The 21661-nt window shown below is 46.8% G+C and overlaps 1 protein-coding gene across 7 annotated transcripts in view; it reads right to left on the bottom strand.

Annotated features, from left to right (window-relative positions):
• Nucleotides 1-21661, bottom strand: part of CAPN15 (calpain 15) — a 108171-nt gene that overhangs the window by 13432 nt on the left and 73078 nt on the right. For all 7 annotated transcript variants that reach the window (XM_083372749.1, XM_083372752.1, XM_083372753.1 and 4 more), the window contains 3 exons: nucleotides 9866-11306; nucleotides 5274-5482; nucleotides 94-277 (listed from right to left, as the gene is read on the bottom strand). In XM_083372749.1, coding sequence (XP_083228875.1) covers nucleotides 94-277; nucleotides 5274-5482; nucleotides 9866-11306 — 1834 coding nt within the window. The remainder of the gene's footprint in view (nucleotides 1-93; nucleotides 278-5273; nucleotides 5483-9865; nucleotides 11307-21661) is intronic.

The following is a 21661-nucleotide window of genomic DNA, read 5'->3' as shown; positions in this document are numbered from 1 at the left end:
CACGTTAGGGAGTTTCCTTTGGGAATCCCCAGCAGAACATATCCTAGCTGTCCTCCCTCGATGCAGCCCCTTCCCCCAACTCGTGGCACCAACCTGGGAGAAGAGGAGATAGCCACACTCGTCACACGGCAGCATGTCGTCCACCAGCACGGTGGTCCAGGTGCCATCTTTGCATAGACGGACTTGGTAGGCCCCCTCTGGGCACATGGTCCGTGTGATCATTACCCTTTCCACCAATTCGGGCCGTTCTGCCAGCACTGCCAGGGCACTCAGGAACCTGAAAAGAGACGGGCACCCACTGAAAATCCTGAATTGTGAGAGAAGAAACCCGCCTGGCAGGAATTACTCGTGAGAATGCTCACATCCCATTGAGCGGGTTTTCCCCCAACCTTGGCTACTTTAACACACGTGGACTTCAACTCCCAGAATCCTCTCGCCAGCCCTTGGTCATGTGATTCCCTTTAAGACCATTAAGTGGTCTCAAGGCAGTCTCGGGTGAAAGAGAACGTTCACTTTGGGAAAAGGGATGTACAGGCAAGTCCTTGACGAACGAGCATAGTTGAGCCCCAAAATATATGTTGCTAAGTGAGACATTTGTTGAGTGAGTTTTGCCCCGTCTTACGACCTTTCCTTCCACAGTTGTTAAGCGAATCATTGCAACTGTTAAGTTAGTAACAGGGTTGTTTAAGTGACTCTGGTTTTCCCACTGCCTTTGCTTGTCAGAAGGTCAAAAAAGATTTTGGTCAAGAGTACATACTGTATATATGGTTAGAGAAAATGATTAAAAAAACATATAGATTTTCAGCCAGAATTATTTTTTGTTAGGTATAACTGTAGGAAATGATGAGAAAGAATGTACACATTTGATATTACATGTATTAAACTGCAGCAAGAATTGTATTCGCTCAACATGGCAAAAATCCAGATTCTCCATCATCATGCTGAGAAAAGGCGTTCAAGTAAGACAACGCCCCATTACCAATGCAGGAAGAGTTACCGTATTTTCCGGCATATAAGACGACTGGGCGTATAAGACGACCCCCCAACTTTTGAGATGATTTTCAAGATTTTTCGTCTTATACACGGGAAAATCAGCGAGCCCGGGAAGGCACGCCCTCCCCACTCACTGTGGAGAAAGCAGGGCAGGCTGGTGTCTGGCGGGAGCCGGCAGGGCAGTCCTGAGCACGCGCGCGCTTCCCGGCTGTTAAGGAGCACTCCTTAGCAGCCGGGGAGTGCGCGCATGTGCAGGACGCTCTTCCCTCTTGAGGCAGCATCGCTCCCCGGCTCCTAAGGAGTCCTCCGGCGTATAAGACGACTGAGCGTATAAGACGACCCCCCAACTTTTGAGATGATTTTCATGGGTTAAAAAGTCGTCTTATACGCCGGAAAATACGGTAAATCCAAAAAAAATTCTAGATTGTGCAGAAATGGACAGGTTGACACTGAAAATGAAAGAGAAAGAAAACTCAGTATACTTTAGAACATGGGATACCTTTTATCAATGGCTAGAAAAACGAGGTAGAAAGGAACTTAATATGTATTAGTAAGTTAAATACTGGAACCCAGACAATACGTGGCTGATAAAATATTAAGAACGCGACTATAAAAAATTAATTAAAAAATATATATATAATTTTTTTTTTAAAAAGGTCACAAAAGATGCAACCATCATTAAATATGAGCTAGTTGCCCAGCATCTGAATTTTGATCATGTGACCATGGGGATGCTGCAATGGTCATAAAGTGTAGAAAAGGGTCCTGAATTACTTTTTCCAGTGGTGTTGTAACTTTATAAACGGTCGCTAAATGAACTGTAAGGGACAGTAAGGGACGCGGTGGCTCAGTGGGTTAGGACGCTGAGCTTGTCGATCAGAAGGTCGGCAGTTTGGCGGGTCGAATCCCGAGTGCCGCGTAGCAGAGTGAGCACCTGTTACTCGTCCCAGCTTCTGCCAACCTAGCAGTTCGAAAGCACATAAAAATACAAAGAGGAGAAAAAGAAGGGACAAACAACGCAATAAAGAATTTCAGATGTGACCCCTGAAAAAGCCGGTCCAAACTGCAAGATCTTCCTGGAGGATCTCAATGAGAAAGCTCCTGAATGGCTCCCTGACTTCGATCCACTTCTCTTTTGTCCCTTTGTATTCATTTCAGACAGGGATGTGGTGGCTCAGAGGGTTAGGACGCTGAGCTTGTCGATCTGAAGGTCGGCAGTTTGGCGGGTCGAATCCCGAGTGCCGCGTAACAGAGTGAGCGCCTGTTACTCGTCCCAGCTTCCGACAACCTAGCAGTTCGAAAGCACGTAAAAAATGCAAGTAGAAAAATAGGGACCACTACGGTGGGAAGGTAACAGCGTTCCGTGCGCCTCTGGCATCTAGTCATGCCGGCCACATGACCACGGAGACGTCCTCGGACAAGCGCCGGCTCTTCGGCTTTGAAACGGAGATGAGCACCGGCCCCTAGAGTCGGAAAGGACTAGCACGCATGTGCGGGGGAACCTTTACCTTTACCTATTGATACTCCAGTGCTACTCACTAAGATGATTGGTCATCTTCTAGCAGGCATTTTGCAATGTTCAGAAAAATATCAAAGAGCAGAGGAAACCCTTGATTCTGGAACCTACTGCCCTACCGATGTTTAGCTAGAAAGCTAGTAGGTCAACCAGTTCTCCAACTGTCTCCAAGAGAGCCTTGCTTCCTTTTCTATAATCATTTTTTTTCTTACAGAAGGTGGAAAGTGTGAGGAGGTCCAGTTTAATTGTCTTCTCGATCTTTGAGACGTGTACTCTAATTTGAGGGCAGAGATTTTGCTTGGAAAGGTCTAACTCGATCGTCAAAGGGCCGGCAAATCCGCAGGTTCAGCCAGCTGAAAATCTTGCCCCCTTCCTCCCTCTTGTTAAGTGGCAAGCCCACAGGGGCTTGATCCCTGCAGCAGGCAGCATGGCAGCCCACACAGGCATGCCCTGGGCTGTGGAGGTTACCGTTATTTTTCCGTGTATAAGACGCACCCGGTTTTTGAAGAGGGTGCTTGCAGGAAAAAAAATGGCGTCTTGTACAACGGGAAAATACGGTAAGTCAAGGACTTCCTGGATTCTTCCAGCTTCACCGGCAAAGAGGTACACAAGTCTCATCCGTGACACAAGAGGGCAGCCCCCGTCCGTAGTCTTTTTTCTTTTTTTTTAAGAGAGCAGTTTCAGCAGATGGCAGCACCTGACCAGCCTTGAGTGGACCGAAAGGGCCAGAACCAGTTAGCCCCTGAATGGGAATCTTCCAGGAACATTTTAAGAACGTGGGAATGGATCAAACGTTCCGGAAGAAGACAAGGACAAATCTCAACCTGTGGCCGAGAACGTTACACAGATTTGTCCATGCGGTCATCAGCACTTGAGCTGGACTGACTCCAAGGAGATCGGATTCCGTCAAGACGGATGTGAACATGGAAGCCAGAAAAATGAAGGATGAAGGGAAGCTACAGGTAATTTATTTATTTTATTTTAATTCCATTTATATCCCGCCCTTCTCTGAAGACTCAGGGCGGCTTACAAGCTTAGCAGTAGCCTTCATTCTATGAATATGCCTGCTTATTAGGGCTTTCACACACACCCCCAAGCGGCATTATTAAAGAGTCAGCTTAATTGCCCCCAACAATCTGGTAATCCTTGAGGTACGGCCGCAGTGGAGGCCAAAATTTCTGTGGCTAAGCGAGGAGGTTGTTAAAGTGAATTCTGCCCTGTTTTATGACCTTCCTAGCCGCGGTTGTTTAGTGAATCAGGGCAGCTGTTAGTAACCCGGTTGTTAATTGATCCCGGCTTCCCCACAGAAGCTCGCAAAAGGGGATCACACGACCCTGGGACACTGCAACCGTCATAAATACGTGCCAGTTGCCAAACGCCCAAATTTTGATCGGGAGACAGACCCATGGGGGAGGCTGCAACGGTCCTACGTGTGAAAAGCAGTCATGTCGCTTCTTTCAGCACGGTGTAACTTGAAAGGGTCACTAGATGAACTGTTGTAAGTCCAGGACTAACTGTAATAAGTGGAGGCAGAAGGGAGAAATCAGGAAGGTTGGGAAAGAGGATCTCAAGACAAAAGCACCACAATCACACTCTCCTGATGCAACACATTGTCATCTCACTCTGGACTTTGCCCTCGCCCAGTGCTTGGGAAAAGAACAACATCCCCAAATATTATCTGGAGAGACCATCCCACAACTCACGTGCAGCCTGCTAGTCCTTCTATTACAATCACTGAATAGAATAGAATATGTAGAGTAGAGTAGAGTAGAGTAGAACAGAATTTTTATAGGGAATGGAATGGAATGGGATAGGGTAGGATAGGATAGGATAGGATCTTTATACGGAATGGAATGGAATGGAATGGAATGGAATGGAATGGAATGGAATGGAATAGAATAGAATAGAATAGAATAGAATAGAATAGAATAGAATAGAATAGAATAGAATAGAATAGAATAGAATAGAATAGAATCTTTATATGGAATGGAATGGAATGGAATGGAATGGAATAGGATAGGATAGAATAGAATAGAATAGAATAGAATAGAATCTTTATACGGAATGGAATGCAATGGGAATGGGAATGGGAATAGAACAGAACAGAACAGAACAGAATAGAATCTTTATATGGAATAGGATAGGATAGAATAGAATCTTTATCTGGAATGGAATGGAATGGAATAGGATAGGATAGGATAGGATAGGATAGAATAGAATAGAATAGAATAGAATAGAATAGAATAGAATAGAATAGAATAGAATAGAATAGAATAGAATCTTTATATGGAATCAAATGGAATGGAACAGAACGGAATAGAATCCGCCAAGTTCACACTACTGGGGTTTGGATGGCCCAATTTCCGGCCAATTTCTGGTGGAAAATTAAGAAAAGCAGGAACCTTACTTCCCCAACGGGATCAACACATTATTGGTTTAAAAGAAACAAACAGGCCTGTCTCCTTCAAAGCAATCCCCACATCATGGTTTCCCTCTGCAGTCCACAGCTTCCAAAGAACTGGCAATAAAGATGTGCGGTTTCTTGGCTACCAAACAACGGCTTGTTCCTTGCTCTGAAAGGGATCCTGGCAAATGTTGCTCGCAGCTGACCAGCCGCAGATAGGCCCACTGCCATGGCTTTTATTCTTGTGCGTCCAGATCCACCACCACCACCCCAACTCGGTTCGTGACAGATGCAAAGTAGGGCGTTTCAGGAGAAGAAACAACATCCGCAAAGGGACCCCATCGGCACCTGGTTTCTTACCAGCAGTTTCCCAAGAGTCCCTGAAGGATATCCGAGGGCCGGGGTGTCCGAAAAACGGACCACTTGACCGAGCGGTCTTTGAAGATGTTGCAGTTGATTTCGTGAGGCCTCAGCCATTGCTTTACTCGCTGCTGGACGCTGTCTCCTTCGGGAAAGCCGACCGACTTAGGACCAGGAGGAAAGCTGTCATCCACGAAGTTCACCTGGTTCTGCAGGGACAAAGTTGAAGAAGTCAAGGCAGTTCCTGGGGCAGATGGGAGTTCTGCGCAAATAAGAAGCTGAGATGCAGGCTTACGTTTGTGAGACAGCCCCACCCCATTCTTCCCTTTCCCAGCCACATAACCAACAATTGGGACTTAGGAGACCAAGAGCCCAATATACAGACAGTCCTTGACTTACAGCAGTTCATTTAATGACCCAAGTTACAACAGGACTGAAAAAAGTGACTTTATGACCATTTTTCACACTTACGACCGTTGCAGCATCCCCGTGGTCGCACGATTAAAATTCAGCTCCTTGGCAACTGACTCATATTTATGACGGTCGCAGTGTCCCGGGGTCATGCGATCCCTTTGTGTGACCTTCTGACAAGCAGAGCCGATGGGAAAGCCAGGTTCACTTAACAACCGTGGAAAGGGAGGTCGTAAAAGGGGTTGTCAGAAGCTTGCAAAAAAGGGATCACATGACCCCGGGACACTGGAACCATCATAAATATGAAGCAGTTGACAAGCCTCCGGAGTCTGATCACGTGACCCTGGGGATGCTGCAACAGCGGTCGTTAAGTGTGAAAAACGGTCACGAGTCAATTTTTTCCGTGCTGTTGTTAACTTTAAACGGCCACTTAATGAACCGTTGTAAAGCGAGGACTACCTGTATGTGGAAGATCTGCTCTAAGGAGAAGGGGAATAAGAAGGCTTTTCAAACTTCAGTCTGCTGTATTGTAAAATATTTCCATGAATTTTCACCAATTATTTTTTTCCAGAGGCTTTGATCTGTTCCGGATGCCTTTGCACTGTTTGCTCTCTATGCTGCTATTAATTTTGCTGCACTTTTACATCAAATGTTCTGATTTTCTAGAACGCCATTCTATGGGCCCTTTTATACCGAAACATAATTGACTTTTTTATTCGCTTACGACTTGCAATAAATTTGTCAGTGCTGCTGTGGTGGGTTTCCCCCCCACACCCTGCAACTCATGCTTTTTTCTTTTCTTTTTGGATACTGTTTTGATATTTATCTTACTGTTTTATTTTGCGTTTTTGCACCAAACCTATGCGTTGATTTGCCGTTTTATTTATTCACTGACGATCATTCTAACCTACTGTTTTGAACTGCAACCGTACGTACGTTAAACTGCTCAGAGAGCTCTTTTGAGGAGAATTGCTGTAAATTAGACTAAATGTTAAATTAAATTAAAAATTGAGCAATCTTTTAAATGAATAATGATAGCTCCGGCCTATTACTGGGTGCTATTCTTACTGGAAGAGATGCAGAGAAAGTCGCCTTTGATGATCAGGAGCCTGGAAATTAGATCTTTAAAGGAGAAGCCCAAGAAAACTTGAGTAGGTTTAGTCTTGAGAGAAAAGATCACCAAAAATAAGATTATGGTAACATTTTTCCAGGAGGTGAAAAGCTAAGCCATACAACAACCTCAAGACCGGTTCTCTCTCAACCAGTGTGCAGGACTCCGGTTGAGCTCGCGGAGGCTTAACAGTTGGAAGGGACCTTGGAGGTCATCTAGTCCAAGCCCCTGCTCTGGCAGGAAACCCTATACCAGGGGTCTTCAAACTTGGGCCCTTTTATGACTTGTGGACTTCAACTCCCAGAATTCCCTCAGACAGGCCTGGAAGTCCACAAGTCATCAAGGGGCCATGTTTGAAGGCCCCTGCCCTATACCATTTCAGACAAATGGTTCTCCAGTCCCTTCTTCAAAACCTCCAGTGTTGGACCACCCACAGCTTCTGAAGACAAGCCGTTCCACAGGTTAATTTGTTCTCGCCGTCGGAAAATTTCTCCTTAGTTCTAGGTTGCTTCTCTCCTTGACTAGCTGGCTGAGAGTCGAAACCCACAAGTCTTAAAAGTTGCCGAGGTTTTTTTTTTAAATTCCATTTATATCCCGCCCTTCTCCGAAGACTCAGGGCGGCTTTACAAACTTAGCAGTAGCCTTCATTCTATGTATATGCCTGCTTATTAGGGCTTTCACACACATCCCAAGTGGCATTATTACAAAGTCAGCTTAATTGCCCCCAACAATCTGGGTCCTCATTTGACCTACCTCGGAAGGATGGAAGGCTGAGTCAACCTTGAGCCTGGTGGGACTCGAACCTGCACTAATTGCAGGCAGCTGGTGTTACTTAAGGAGGCATTAGCCCACTGCTCCACCAAGGCTCTATGAACTGGTTGGAGACCCATGGATTAGCAGGCCCCCAAGGTCCCTTCCAGCCTTAGGGTTCTACAACTCCATGAACACCTGCTTAACCACCCCACGAGGTGTCTAGAAAAAAAAGCACTGCAGTGCCAAGGCAAAGGGGGAAGAAATCTCTTACAGGCAGTTCAAAGGATCAACTCGAAAACGCCAACTCCGTCATTCAGCTGGCGAGGAAAATGCCCCATGCCAGGGCCACCCGCTCTTCCGAAGCAGAGCTCCCTCTGAAGCTGGACAGATAGTGTATATTCCAGAGACATTATTTGATGTGGCTTCATTTGCCACAGGCAATTGGAGAAATAAAACAGCTCTTGATCATTAAAGCTTCTCTACAGTTAGTTATTAATAAGTCTGGGATCAAGCTTTTCCCAAAGCAGCCAGAGGCTGGCAGGCAGGCTGAAATAGCTACGTCTGGCAGAAAGAGAGACGGAGACATGAAACGTCTATCGAGTGGAACTTGGGGTCCTTTATTTGCAGTCCCCAAAGCGCGGTGGGTCTGAAAAAAGATGTTTTTTCAGCCAGGCATTTGGCCTCATACTTTTTTTTTGGACCCTGCAGGGTGGGTGCTGGCGGTCGTGGTGTGACTATGTTGGAAATGTAAAGGGAAATGTAAAATGCCTGTGGACAGCCCATGGTCACGGCTGTCCCCAAAGTGGTTTTTCCCCCCAAAAGGAAAGTGGACTTTGTTTTTCCTAACAAAGGAAGAACAAAGTCCAGCTGGCTTTTGGGGTAAATGGATATGATATTTTGGGACCTTTTCTCATCTCTTTTTGGAGGAGGCTACGGCTGAAGGCAAATTATGCTCCTTAGGAAAGCCATCAAACCAGAAAAGAAACAAAAAAAGATCTGTTTTCTATGTTATGGTTTAGGACAGGGGTAGGCAACCTTGGCTCTTTGATGACTGGTGGACTTCAACTCCCAGAATTCCTGAGCCAGCCATGCTGAGGGGAAAGGAAGAGGTTTCCAAGCTGAGCCATGCTGGCTGAGGAATTCTGGGAGTTGAAGTCCACCAGTCATAAAAGAGCCAAGGTTGCCTACCCCTGGTTTAGGATAGCCCATGAAGGTCTTAGGCATCCATTTCGCTCTTTAAACTTCTCCCCACAAGCCTCAATCCTTCCCCAAGAAGTGGTCCCTCAACGGAGAGCCCATTCACTCTAGGCAGGGTGCAAAGAGGGTGCCACACCCATATCAACTGCAGTTGGTTGGACTTCAAATCCCACAATTCCCAGGCCAACTTTAAAACTTGTAATCCACCAAGCCAATCCACCAATCAGCTGCAACAGGCAACAGGAAAAATGCACACCATCTCCCTTGTTGCTGATGGGAAAGGCAGAAGCTGGCGATCCAAACCAGTTCATGAAATCAATTGGGCCACCCCTCGCTGAGTGATCCAAGACCTGTTCTGGATAGCGAAGGTCCACAGTTCTTTCTATGAAAGGGATCTTTCTATGCTGGAGAGCCTAGAGAACTGGGTGTGTGGTGGAATGAGGTCTGGATTCCCAGGTGGGAGGGGCTGCCTTCCCGAGGTCAAAGAGGCGGTGAAGATTATATAGTTTGGTGGGAGAGAGTTAAGAAGGCTCCTCCCTAGCGATTCTCAGAGGATCTCTTTTGCGCTGCAAATAGTTGCTTTAGTTTGGCAAGATTTCTGTCTATAGATGAAGACCCATACAGGAAACTAAGTAAAGTTAAGGTTTCCATGTTCAGCCGTGCCTGACTCTAGGACCCAACTCTGTTTCTTAGCCAAGGGAGCCAGCATTGTCCAAAGACATTTCCCATGGTCATGTGGCCAGTATGACTATATGCCAAAGGCGTACAGAACAGTTACTTCCCACTGAAGTGGTACCTATTTATCTACTCGCGTTTGCATGCTTTACAATTCTAGGGGGCAGGAGCGACAGCAAGGAACAGGAGCTCACACACTTGTGCAGCGCTCAGCTCTCAAACCTGGGTTGTCAGTTTTCCAGCTGTCAAGCTCAGCGTCTTTAACTACTGAGCCATTGCACCTCTTTAAAGGAAACTACTCAGGAGTAATTCTGTGTGGTGTTCTTGGGGCCTGGCAGGTGTCAGGACAGGTAACCAAGCCACAGGGGTGCACACGTAGGGGAACAAATACTGAGGTGCCCTAGGTGCAACTGCTGACAAACGAGAGGCACAGATGTCAACGCACCTCTTGACAGAAAGAGACAATGTTCTCCCAGAGGGCTTTGGCCTCCCCTTCGTCCGTCTGCCGTCGCTTCTCCACGTGCATGCTCTCGCGCCGCCGAAGCGGCTTAATGCCCTTGCGCTGCGCCATGTAGACTTGAGGCGTGTGGCAGGCGAGGCAGTGTTTGGCCTTGAGCTCATTGAGGAGTGTGCAAGCAGGGCACGCCCACTGGCTGGCTCGCTCAGGGGTGACCGGGGGCTGCAACGGGAAGAGACGGGCTACTTTGCGGGCAGAAGGAGCTCTGGTGCTACAAGCCACACAGGTGCCTTTCTCCGAGCCACACTCGGGGCACTTGGCAGCTGGCTCTGTCTGCCAGCTATGCTCCTGGAAGCCATGCAATTTGGAGGAGCCACAGGCTTTGCACTTCTGGGACACGGTGGGGTTCTTCAAGGTGCACTTGGAGCAGGACCAGGTAGTGAAGTCGGGGCTGGAGGGCCCACAGGGCGTAAAACGAACGGAGTCCCCCGTCAGATCAATAGTGTCACTGCCTTTCTGGCTGCTGCAAGCTTCGCAGGACTCACTCCCCGAGGTGTTGAGCAGGGAACAGGCGCTGCACTGCCAGGCCGGCAAGCTCACGTCCATCTCTTCCTCCAGCACGCTCAGACGCTTGGTCGCCATCAACTCCTGGAAGCGAATGGCCTTCTGCACGGGGGTTGGTGGGGAAGCCGGCTGGGAAGCTTCAGGGGCCGGGGGCTGGAGTTGGGGTGGCACTTCTCGGCGGCTACGGGGAACGGGGTTGTTCTGGAGACCAGGGGAGAAAAGGCTGAAGGCTGGCATCTTCTGACTCTCTTCCTCCGCAATGGCAGTGCCCTGATTGGTGGCCGGGTGGCCCTCCGGGGTCTCGGTGGCAGGAGCTATCTGGAAGCCGGCAGGTGTGATGATTTCGGGGACCACCAGTGCCTCTGGAGGGATCTTGGGCAGGGAGAGCTTGCGAGGGCCCCCGCAGGCTGAGCAGGAATTGGCAACGGGTGTGTTATGGAGGGTGCAGCGCTGGCAGGCCCAGCCCTCCTCCAGCAGTGCCTCTTCGGGGCTCTTCCCCCCCGAATCCTCCCCGGGGCTCTCAATCTGCGGCATGTCCTCCTTGCAACCAGCTTTGGGTTCTACTAGGACGGTGGGCTTCGGCAGGACCCCATTGAGGATTGGCAGAGGGGAGCCTCCTGGCCCGGGTTCGGGGGTGAAGCCGCACACCTCGCAGGCCTCTTTGCCCACAAAATTCCGGAAGGTGCATCGGGCACAGGCCCACTTCTGCTCCTCCACACTCAGGCGCAAGATGTGATTGAGGTCGGGCTTCTGGCGGGGGGCCTCGCAGATGGAGCATTGGCGCTGTCCCACGGGGTTCAGGAAAGTACAACGGGTGCAGGACCATTCCCGCACAGTGGCCATAGAACCAGAAGAGTGGGTGCGGCTGAAAGAGAAGAAGGAGGAAGATGGCCATTAGCGGACACAGCGAAAAGGATCCCACGAAAGAGGAGAGAGTCATTCATTATCATCACGACTGATTCTAAAGACGGGGTGCCTGCGGCCCTCAAGGATTCCCGGCAACTCCAGCCAGTTAGCAATGAGGGGGTGAAAGTTAAGTGGTATTGTCAACAAAAGTTCCTTAGAGTAATCCCAACCAGGAGGAGGAGCCAGCTTGTCTTAGGCTATGAAGTTGGGGATTAGCAAATCTACACCTTGTCTCTTGGGGAACAACTGGCATAAGCCGTATGGCCTATTGCAGATGGCTTTCCAGGGAAAAGGCTCCTCCAAAGAAGCAGGAAAAGGACAATCTGGAATGACAAGGTGAAGAACACCCTTTTCTTCAGGCACGGTCGCTCAAAAACATTCCACTTTCAGTAGGAGTCTGAAGGTCTTGCAAGGACATCCAGCTAGCAAGTCCATACCCTCTAGCCTAGGGGTAGGCAACCTTGGCTCTTTTATGACTTCTGGACTTCAACTCCCAGAATTCCTGAGCCAGCATGGGGGAAACTATGGATCCTTCATGACTCGTGGACTTCAACTCCCAGAATTCCTAAGCCAGCATGGGGGAACTATGGATACTTCATGACTCGTGGACTTTAACTCCCAGAATTCCTGAGCCAGCATGGGGGAAACTATGGATCCTTCATGACGTATGGACTTCAACTCCCAGAATTCCTGAGCCAGCATGGGGGAAACTATGGATCCTTCATGACGTGTGGACTTCAACTCCCAGAATTCCTGAGCCAGCATGGCTGGTTCAGGAATTCTGGGTGTTGAAGTCTACAAGTCATAAAAGAGCCAAGGCTGCCTACCCCTGCTAGCCAGAAGGTACCCCATCGGGAAGAGTTCCCATCATCATACATCCCACTCAGATTGTTCCTGCCTACGTTGTTCTCCTTATTTTCCCAACCTTAAAGAAATGATGCCTTCAGAACCTACTATTCATAATATTTAAAGATCAAAGAGAGACTGCAGCTCCTCAGAATGCAAAGCAGATTATTCCATACTCAGCTATGGCCTCTGCTCAACACATGTCTTTGCCAGAGGAAGCTTCTTTGGCGGCCGGGGGGGGGGAGGAATTTGCTATTTATACTCATAGGTTGCACATGACATGACATGACATGTCAAGGAAGGATGGAAGAGCTGCAGACATATGCCTTTTTCCTGTAAAGACATCCAGAATTAGCACCTCTGGAATCAGAGGAAATTGCTCTCTTCTGGCCCTTGATGATGGTCAACTATGGTCCCCAGATTCCACTCTGAGGCTTTTCAAGGGCATCTGTTTGATCAGTGCAAAAGCAGGAAGATATTAAACAAACTCCAATCAGCAGAGTCCTTTTTATTATTCTTCAGGAGTTAACTGTTGCTTCAGATCGTGCTTAAATTATTCAACCTTGGGTTTCTTATTCAGACTTTGCTTTCTGGGATGCTTGTGCAAGACCACAAGTCCCACTGGCCCAGCAGACAGAGAGTCATAGCTAGAAACAGCATTCAAGACCTGCTCGGTATTGTTAGCCTTCAGAATTTTAGGACCTGTAAGTGCTAAATCTGATGAGGCAAACGACCTGCAGTTCTGAGGCTTAGAGAGGACATTTATCTGAGCACATCAAAGGCACCAAGCCAGCCAGGAGCTATAAACAATTTGGACAGGGAAGAGAGGAAGAAGTCTAGAGTTTAAATTCTGCAGCATACAGATTACGACTTTTTAGAAACTTTTTTAAGACTTTGGAAAGAAGTGCAGAGAGGAGCAATTAAGATGACTAAAGGCCTGAAGATATGAAGAACGTATGAGGAACGGTTGCGGGATTTGGGTTTGGCTAGTCTAGAGAAGAGGGACGCGGTGGCTCAGTGGGTTAGGACGCTGAGCTTGTCGACCAGATGGTCAGCAGTTTGGCGGGTCGAATCCCGAGTGCTGCCTAGCAGAGTGAGCGCCTGTTACTCGTCCCAGCTTCTGCCAACCTAGCAGTTCGAAAGCACGTAAAAATGCAAGTAGAAAAATAGGGACCACTACGGTGGGAAGGTAACAGCATTCCGTGCGCCTTTGGTGTCTGGTCATGCCGGCCACATGACCACGGAGACGTCCTCGGACAAGCGCTGGCTCTTCGGCTTTGAAACAGAGATGAGCACTGGCCCCTAGAGTCAGAAACGACTAGCACGCATGTGTGGGGGAACCTTTACCTTTACCTTTAGTCTAGAGAAAAGAAGGACTAGAAGTGACGTGATAGCAGTATTCCCGTTTTTGTGGAGCTACCACAAAGAAGAGGGGGGGGGTCAACTTATTTTCCAAAGCACCTGAAGACAAAACAAGAAACAATAGATGGAAACTAATCAAGGAGAGAAGCAACCTGGAATTAAGGAGAAGCTTCCTAAAACTGAAAACAATCAACCAGTGGAATAGCTTGCCTTCAGAAGTTGTGGGTGCTCCATCGCTGGAGGTTTTCAAGAAGAGACTGGACAACCATTTGTCTGAAATGGGTACAGGGTTTCCTACCTGAGCAGGGGGTTGGACCAGAAGACCTCCAAGGTCCTATTCTATTCTATTCTATTCTATTCTATTCTATTCTATTCTATTCTATTCCATTCCATTCTCCATTTCATCTATTCTATTCTGTTCTGTTCTGTTCTGTTCTATTCTATTCTCAATTCTCTATTCTATTCTATTCTATTCCATTCTTTTATTATTCTATTTTATTCTATATTCCATTCCATTCCATCCTCCTATCCTATCCTATCCTATCCTATCCTATCCTATCCTATACCATTCTCATTCTCATTCTCATTCTCTATTCTATTCTATTCTATTCTATTCTATTCTATTCTATTTTATTCTATTCCATTCTTTTATTATTCTATTTTATTCTATATTCCATTCCATTCCGTTCCATTGGTTCCATTCTCATTCTCAATTCTACTCTACTCTACTACACTCTATTCTGTTCTTTTATTATTCTATTCTATTCTATATTCCATTCCATTGCATTGCATTCTTCTTTATATTCTCTTCTATTAAACTTGCAAAAGGCAAATTATTTCTGCCTAGGTGATGACATGCTTCTTTGCAATAAAGAGTGTAATTTAGTCAAGGTGCCTCTAGAAGTCTTCTGCCAGGTAAGTCTATTTCTGAAGAGGGATCTGGAGAGTGGAGCTGAGGGGAACGTGGGCAGGTGAGGACCAAGGTGGTAAATGGGTTTTCACACCTGTCAGCACAAGTGGGAAAGTGGGTGCTGAAGTCAGAAGCAGGTTGTGGCCCTTGAGTGTGAGACGAACGCGCGAGCCTTTGCAAACAACACTGGTACACGGAACACATGTTGAGAATCGCCAATTTAACCATTTTAGATAAATTTTCTCCGGACATTTCCAAATGGCACTTATAAAATGTGTACAATCGCCCAATGCATTGATTTGTTTTTAAAAGGAAAATTACCTAGCAGATTAAGCCACCATAAAAGGAAAGAATGACACCTAATTTCCATTTGTGCTCCCAATGAAAGATGGCAACCTATAAAACTCTAGTTATTTCTGCCCGCGTGCAGAAGGGAGAGAAAAAAGAAATCAGAAAAATGTGCAGAAAAGAAACAAACTCCATCACCCCAGCAATTTCAGAAAATTATGGGGGGGGGGGGTTTGCAATTAACTTTCTAACACAGACCTGGGCATTTTATCCTGCCCTTTGGGCCATCCCTGTCCAGCACACGTGCGGTCAATCGGAAATTAGAAATCAAATATAAATTAACATATGCCATGCATGCAATACAACAGCACTGCTTTCATTTTGAAAGCAACTATTTTTTCCCCTCAATTTACATTTTTGTGTGTGTGTGTGCGCACGTGTGTGTGTGTGTGTCTATGCAGCTTCACAGCAATGTGTTGGTCCTAAGAAGCAGCGGATGGAAACTAGTCAAGGAGAGAAGCAACCTAGAACTAAGGAGAAACTTCCTGACAGTTAGAACAATTAACCAGTGGAACAACCTGCCTCCAGAAGCTGTGAATGCTCCAACACTGGAAGTTTTTAAGAAGAGACCGGACAGCCATTTGTCCAAAATGGTGTAGGGTTTCCTGCCTGAGCTGGGGGTTGGACTAGATGACCTCCAAGGTCCCTTCCAACTTTACTATTATGATTATGATGATTATGGTTTGGTCCTCCCCAATTGTCCCAGTTTCTTGTGTGGCCCCTTGGGAAAATTCATTGCCCATCCCGATCTAATGGCTCGATTTTGCTGGGCAGAAATTATCCCAGGGACTATGAACGGCTGAGCTGTAATTCTACATACACACAAGAACACCAGACAAAATTATTTTCTCTCTAGCGAACCACAGAAAGGTAGGCGATTGACTTCTGCACCATTAAACCATCAGTCCGCCCAGCTTAGAGTTTATGGAGATTCTCAATCATCCAGACCAGGGTTTTCCCCTTTTCCAAAAGGCAACTGGATTGTCTTGATTTTTTTTTCCCTTTGAAAACGTTTTGCTTCTCATCCAAGAAGCTTCTTCGCAGAACAGCTTCTTGGATGAGAAGTGAAGGGAGAAAAAAAAGAAAGTCCAATTACTTTTGGAAAAGCACCTATGGGACATCCGGCTTGGTGTGGCAAACACCACTAGCCACCGTGTCACGACTGCCTAAAGCTCCCAGGCCAGTGGTGGGATTCAAATAGGTGAACAAGCGGTTCTCTGTGTGGATGACGCTTCTGGAAGTCCGTTCTAGACCTGGGCAACAAAAAAATTAGCTACCGGTTCTGCCGAAGTGGTGCAAATTGGCTGAATCCCACGGAAGGAAGGAAGGAAGGAAGGAAGGAAGGAAGGAAGGAAGGAAGGAAGGAAGGAAGGAAGGAAGGAAGGAAGGAAGGAAGGAAGGGAGGGAGGGAGGAAGGAAGGAAGGAAGGAAGGAGAGGGAGGGAGGGAGGGAGGGAGGGAGGAAGGAATGTGAGGTGGGATTCAAATAGGTGAACAAGCGGTTCTCTGTGTGGATGACGCTTCTGGAAGTCCGTTCTAGACCTGGGCAACAAAAAAATTAGCTACCGGTTCTGCCGAAGTGGTGCAAATTGGCTGAATCCCACGGAAGGAAGGAAGGAAGGAAGGAAGGAAGGAAGGAAGGAAGGAAGGAAGGAAGGAAGGAAGGAAGGGAGGGAGGGAGGGAGGGAGGGAGGGAGGGAGGGAGGAAGGAAGGAAGGTGTGGTGGGATTCAAATATGAGAACAACCAGTTCTCTGTGTGGATGACGCTTCCGGAGGTCCGTTCTGGACCTGGGCAACAAAAACTTAGTTACCAGTTTTGCCGAAAAGGTGCTAAGTGGCTGAATCCCACCACAGGAAGGGAAGAAGGGAGGGAAGGAGGGAGAGAGGGAGGGAGGGAGGGAGGAAGGTGTGGTGGGATTCAAATATGGGAACAACCGGTTCTCTGTGTGGATGCCGCTTCCGGAAGTCCGTTCTGGACCTGGGCAACAAAAAATTAGCTACCGGTTCTGCCGAACTAGGGCGAATTGGCTGAATCCCACCACTGTTCCAGGCCCTAAACAGCCAACAATTGCACACTGTTCCTACTGATGTCTGACAACTTTCTAGTTTGGAATAAACGTCAGGATCAACAACTGCGTCGACAGGGATGTCCAATGTCTCTCCCTGCTCCTCAAAAGAGGCCGTTGATCTGCAGCTCTCAACATCCCACGCCACTGGCCATATTGGTAAGAACTACAAGAGGTTGTAGTTCCACAGCGTCTGGAAAGCTGCACGTTTCCACTCCTGTTTCAGGAGGGGCAGGCAAGGAGCTTCATTTGATCTGTTTGTGGGGAAGTTGAGGTAAGGTGGTAGGGAAACCCTTTCGTGCTCCAAAAATAAAAGGCAGATGGGTAGGGGAAGAACGGTGGCATCATCTGATGTAACCATGCCCACTCGCTTCTTGACGTCAACCGTCATCCCCAATTGTCTCCTCCCCGTCCTTCTTCCCGACATTTTTAAAATGTCTTTCTCTGTATCCCACTTTTATTATTTCTACCAATAACTCAACGTGGCAAACACATCCATCACAACACACCTATTTTCTCAACAACAGCAGCTCTGTGAGGTATGTTGGGCTGAGAGAGACAGAGAGAGAGAGAGAGAGAGAGAGATGTGATTGGCGCAAAGTCACTCAGCTGACTTTTCTGTCTACTAAGGCGGGTTTAGAACTCACAGTCTCATGGTGATTGGCCCCAAATTATCCAACCAGCTTTCATATCTAAAGGGGGACTACAATTCCCAGTCTCATGGTGATTGGCCCCAAATTATCCAAACAGCTTTCATATCTAAAGTGGGACTACAATTCCCGGTCTCATAGTGATTGGCCCCAAATTATCCAACCAGCTTTCATATCTAAAGTGGGACTACAATTCCCGGTCTCCTGGAGATTGGCCCCAAATTATCCAACCAGCTTTCATATCTAAAGTGGGACTACAATTCCCGGTCTCCTGGAGATTGGCCCCAAATTATCCAACCAGCTTTCATATCTAAAGTGGGACTACAATTCCCGGTCTCCTGGAGATTGGCCCCAAATTATCCAACCAGCTTTCTTATCTAAAGTGGGACTACAATTCCCCGTCTCCTGGAGATTGGCCCCAAATTATCCAACCAGCTTTCATATCTAAAGTGGGACTACAATTCCTGGTCTCCTGGAGATTGGCCCCAAATTATCCAACCAGCTTTCATATCTAAAGTGGGACTACAATTCCCGGTCTCCTGGAGATTGGCCCCAAATTATCCAACCAGCTTTCTTATCTAAAGTGCGACTACAATTCCCCGTCTCCTGGAGATTGGCCCCAAATTATCCAACCAGCTTTCTTATCTAAAGTGGGACTACAATTCCCCGTCTCCTGGCGATTGGCCCAAAGTCACCCAGCTGACTTTCACGCCTAAGGCGGGACTACAATTCACTATCTCCTGGTTTCTAACCTGGTGCCTTCACCATTAGAGCAAACTGGCTCCTTTTTCCTTGTCTCCCCTCTCTGCTGTTTCCTACTGGACCTCTTCTCTCTACCTTCTCATCTGCAGTTGCGCGATTACTTTCAAACCCCACGACGCTGCTGCCCTAGTTACAAGACATTGGTGCCTGCCAGATGTAACCTCTCCGACTTTACATCAGAGAAGGAATGGGAAGGGGGAATCTTCTGGCTACCCACACTCCACTCTGCCTTAGTCCTGGAAGGCCTTCTTCTACCAGGAGCCCAGCCAACGTATGGCCAAGCAACCGAAGACGTCCGCAGGCAACTAGCCATTATAAATAGGTCAGATCATAAGCCTACTGAACCAGCCTCTCCCCAGATCTTTCTGCTGGTGATCAGCAATTTTCCTGCTTCTCTTTATTAGATCAACCTGTCTTGATTCTGCTTGATGTCAGCCGTAATTAGCAAGGGACAACAGACATCAAACAGCCGGCTGATGAAAGCCTAACATTCTGCACCATTAGCTTTGTAACCACGAGGAGGAGGAGAGGCTGTTTTCAAAACTGGCAATGCGATGGGCTCAAAATTAGGCAGGCCAACAACCTCAGTCTCACAACTACTCTGATGTTTATCCCATGTCCTGGTTGTCATAGAAGTTTCATTATCCAGCTTATTAAGGGTTCTCCGAAATGTTATCATGGATATTTGCAGAGCTGTGGCGGTATAACAACTCAAGAGAGCAAGCTATGGGATCATATTAATCTCTAGCTTAACAAGATCCAAGCCATGCATTCACCAAATTAACCTTTTCTAACTTGGACGTTTTTCACAATAAATAATTGACCAGGATGTTCAACGGAATTCTCAAGAGCTGGAGCCAGAACACACACCTCTTGGAGAGTTTTATGTGGGGGGGGGAAACAAGGGGGGGAAACAACTAAATGAACTATTTCTTTTCAACCCAACGTCCTTCTGTCCATCTCATTTGCCGAGAGACAACAGTTGGACTAATGGAGGGGTCTCCAAACTTGGCAACTTTTAAGACTTGCGGACTTCAACTCCCAGCATGGATGGCTAGGGAATTCTAGGAGGTGAAGTCCACATGTCTTCACGTCTTAGAAGTTTGGAGCATGGCTGGCTCAGGAATTTTGGGAGTTGAAGTCCACGAGTCATAAAAGAAACAAGGTTGCCTACCCCTGGTATAGACCAGTGATGGTGAACCTTTTAGAGACCGAGTGCCCAAACTGCAACCCAAAACCCACTTATTTTATCGCAAAGCGCCAACACGGCAATTGAACCTGAATACTGAGGTTTTAGTTTAGAAAAAAAAAACAACTCATGCATTAACATCTTTTGTCTTAAAAGAAAAAACACAATGACAAAACTTTCAATGATGCAAGCAACTTTGTACTGAAAGGTAAAAGTTTGCATTTGGCATGCTTTTGAACAATTAATGTGGTTTTTGCTGTTGTATGCATGCTGATCATTTGTCTAACCTTGGCTCATACTTTGTAAAGTTTTGAGGGCAACACATGCAGCACTCGGGTCATCTGTTAGTCTGATTCTGGTGTCAGACTTGATATAATTCAAAGCTGAAAACAGCGGGCTCGCTCCGGAGGCTTGTTTTGGCTAGGAAGGGGCTTGAGAAATGGCTTTTTCTGCAAAAACGTAGCCAAAAAGTGAGGTGCGCGTGCCCACAGAGAGGGCTCCGAGTGCCCCCTCTGGCACGCGTGCCATAGGTTCACCTCCACTAGTCTAGACCATCAAACAAAGATGCACAAAATATTTTCTATAAAAATGTCTGGTCTCTGCAGCAGGGCCATATTGTGACCCTATTTGAAGTTCTATCTTCAATTTCTGGGCAATTCCTCACTGATCTCTGGGTTGGTTTTTTTCGTGAAGTTTTTATAAAATTATTGTACGCTCTCTTAAGGCATTGCTGCTTAGGCAGCCCAATTAAATCAAACGAATGAATGGCAACACAGCCATCGTAGCCACGGCTAGGGAGAAAGTGGAGGTAGTCCGCAGTTTATAACCGTTCATTTAGCCACCGTTCAAACTTACAATTGCACTAAAAAAAAGTGACAGAAGACCGGCTCTCGGATTTATGATCTTTGCAGCCTCCCTTACAATCATGTGATCTAAATTTGGGTGCTTGGCAACCAGCATCCATTTATGGTGACTGCAGAAGCTTCTGAGTCAGTTGCTCATCATTTGCCACCTTCCTAGCTGGCTTTGGACGAAAGAAAGCAAAAAAAGGTTGTGAAATTCAGCCTGACTTAACAACGGCCTTGCTTAGCAGTGCAAATTCTGGTCTCAACTGTGGTTGTAAGCTGAGGACTACATTGATGGGGAAAGAGAGAAAAACTGCCACAATTTTCGAAGCAGACACACTGGTGTTTTTTTTCTTCCTTCCGCATCTTTTATTTCCCCAGTGACCCCTGAGTCTGCCAGCTAAGCTAACTTCCCCAAAATCAAAGCTACAAATACAAATAGCTTTGCCGTGGTCTTGAGACTAGTAATATCTTAATAAAACAGTCAAAAATGAGTGTGTGTGTGGATAGATAGATAGATAGATAGATAGATAGATAGATAGATAGATAGATAGATAGATAGAGATAGAGATAGATAGATAGATAGATAGATAGATAGATAGATAGATAGATAGATAGATAGATAGATAAGATATAGAGGATAGATAATAGATAGATAAACACACACACACATATATGTACACACATATTGCACAGTCTTGCTCTGCCAACAGGAACATCATGCAGTAAGTCCTTTCAGCTAAAAGGTTTTTAATAAACATGAACATCACTTAGATAGCAAGAATTGTTTGACTAATAAAGACTGCAATAAGCTTAACCAGAGAGAGGTCAGTATAAAATGCAAAGCTCCAAATCATGTGTTCAACTGATTCACGAGAGTGTACAGGTAACATTCAACTACATGGCATGGGTCCGGATTACCTACGGCAACACCTGCGGCCGGCGTCAACTTCCCTCCGTCCAGTGTGCTCCCACAGAGAGGGCCTCCTCAGGGTGCCACCGGTCAAAGAATGCCGATTGGTGGCCCCCAGGGGGAGGGCCTTCTCTGTGGGCGCGCCAGACCTGTGGAACCGCTTGCCGGTCGAGCTCCGGATGGCCCCCGACCTTCGCACCTTCCGGCGGGATCTAAAAACTTATTTATTTGAGCAATCTGACCTGGTTTGATGGGTTAGGGTTGGGGTTTTAATATGTTTTTAATTACTGTTTTAAATTTGGGCATATTTAATTGTTTTTTAACTTTTGTATTTTGTTTTTATATTTATTGCCCTGTACACCGCCCTGAGTCCTTCGGGAGAAGGGCGGTATAAAAATATAATAAATAAATAAATAAATAAAT

This window comes from Vipera ursinii (genome assembly GCF_947247035.1).
Source record: "Vipera ursinii genome assembly, chromosome: 13".
Lineage (NCBI taxonomy): Eukaryota > Metazoa > Chordata > Lepidosauria > Squamata > Viperidae > Vipera > Vipera ursinii.
The sequence above is the reverse complement of the archived record's forward strand: the minus strand, read 5'-3'. Positions and strand labels throughout refer to the sequence as shown.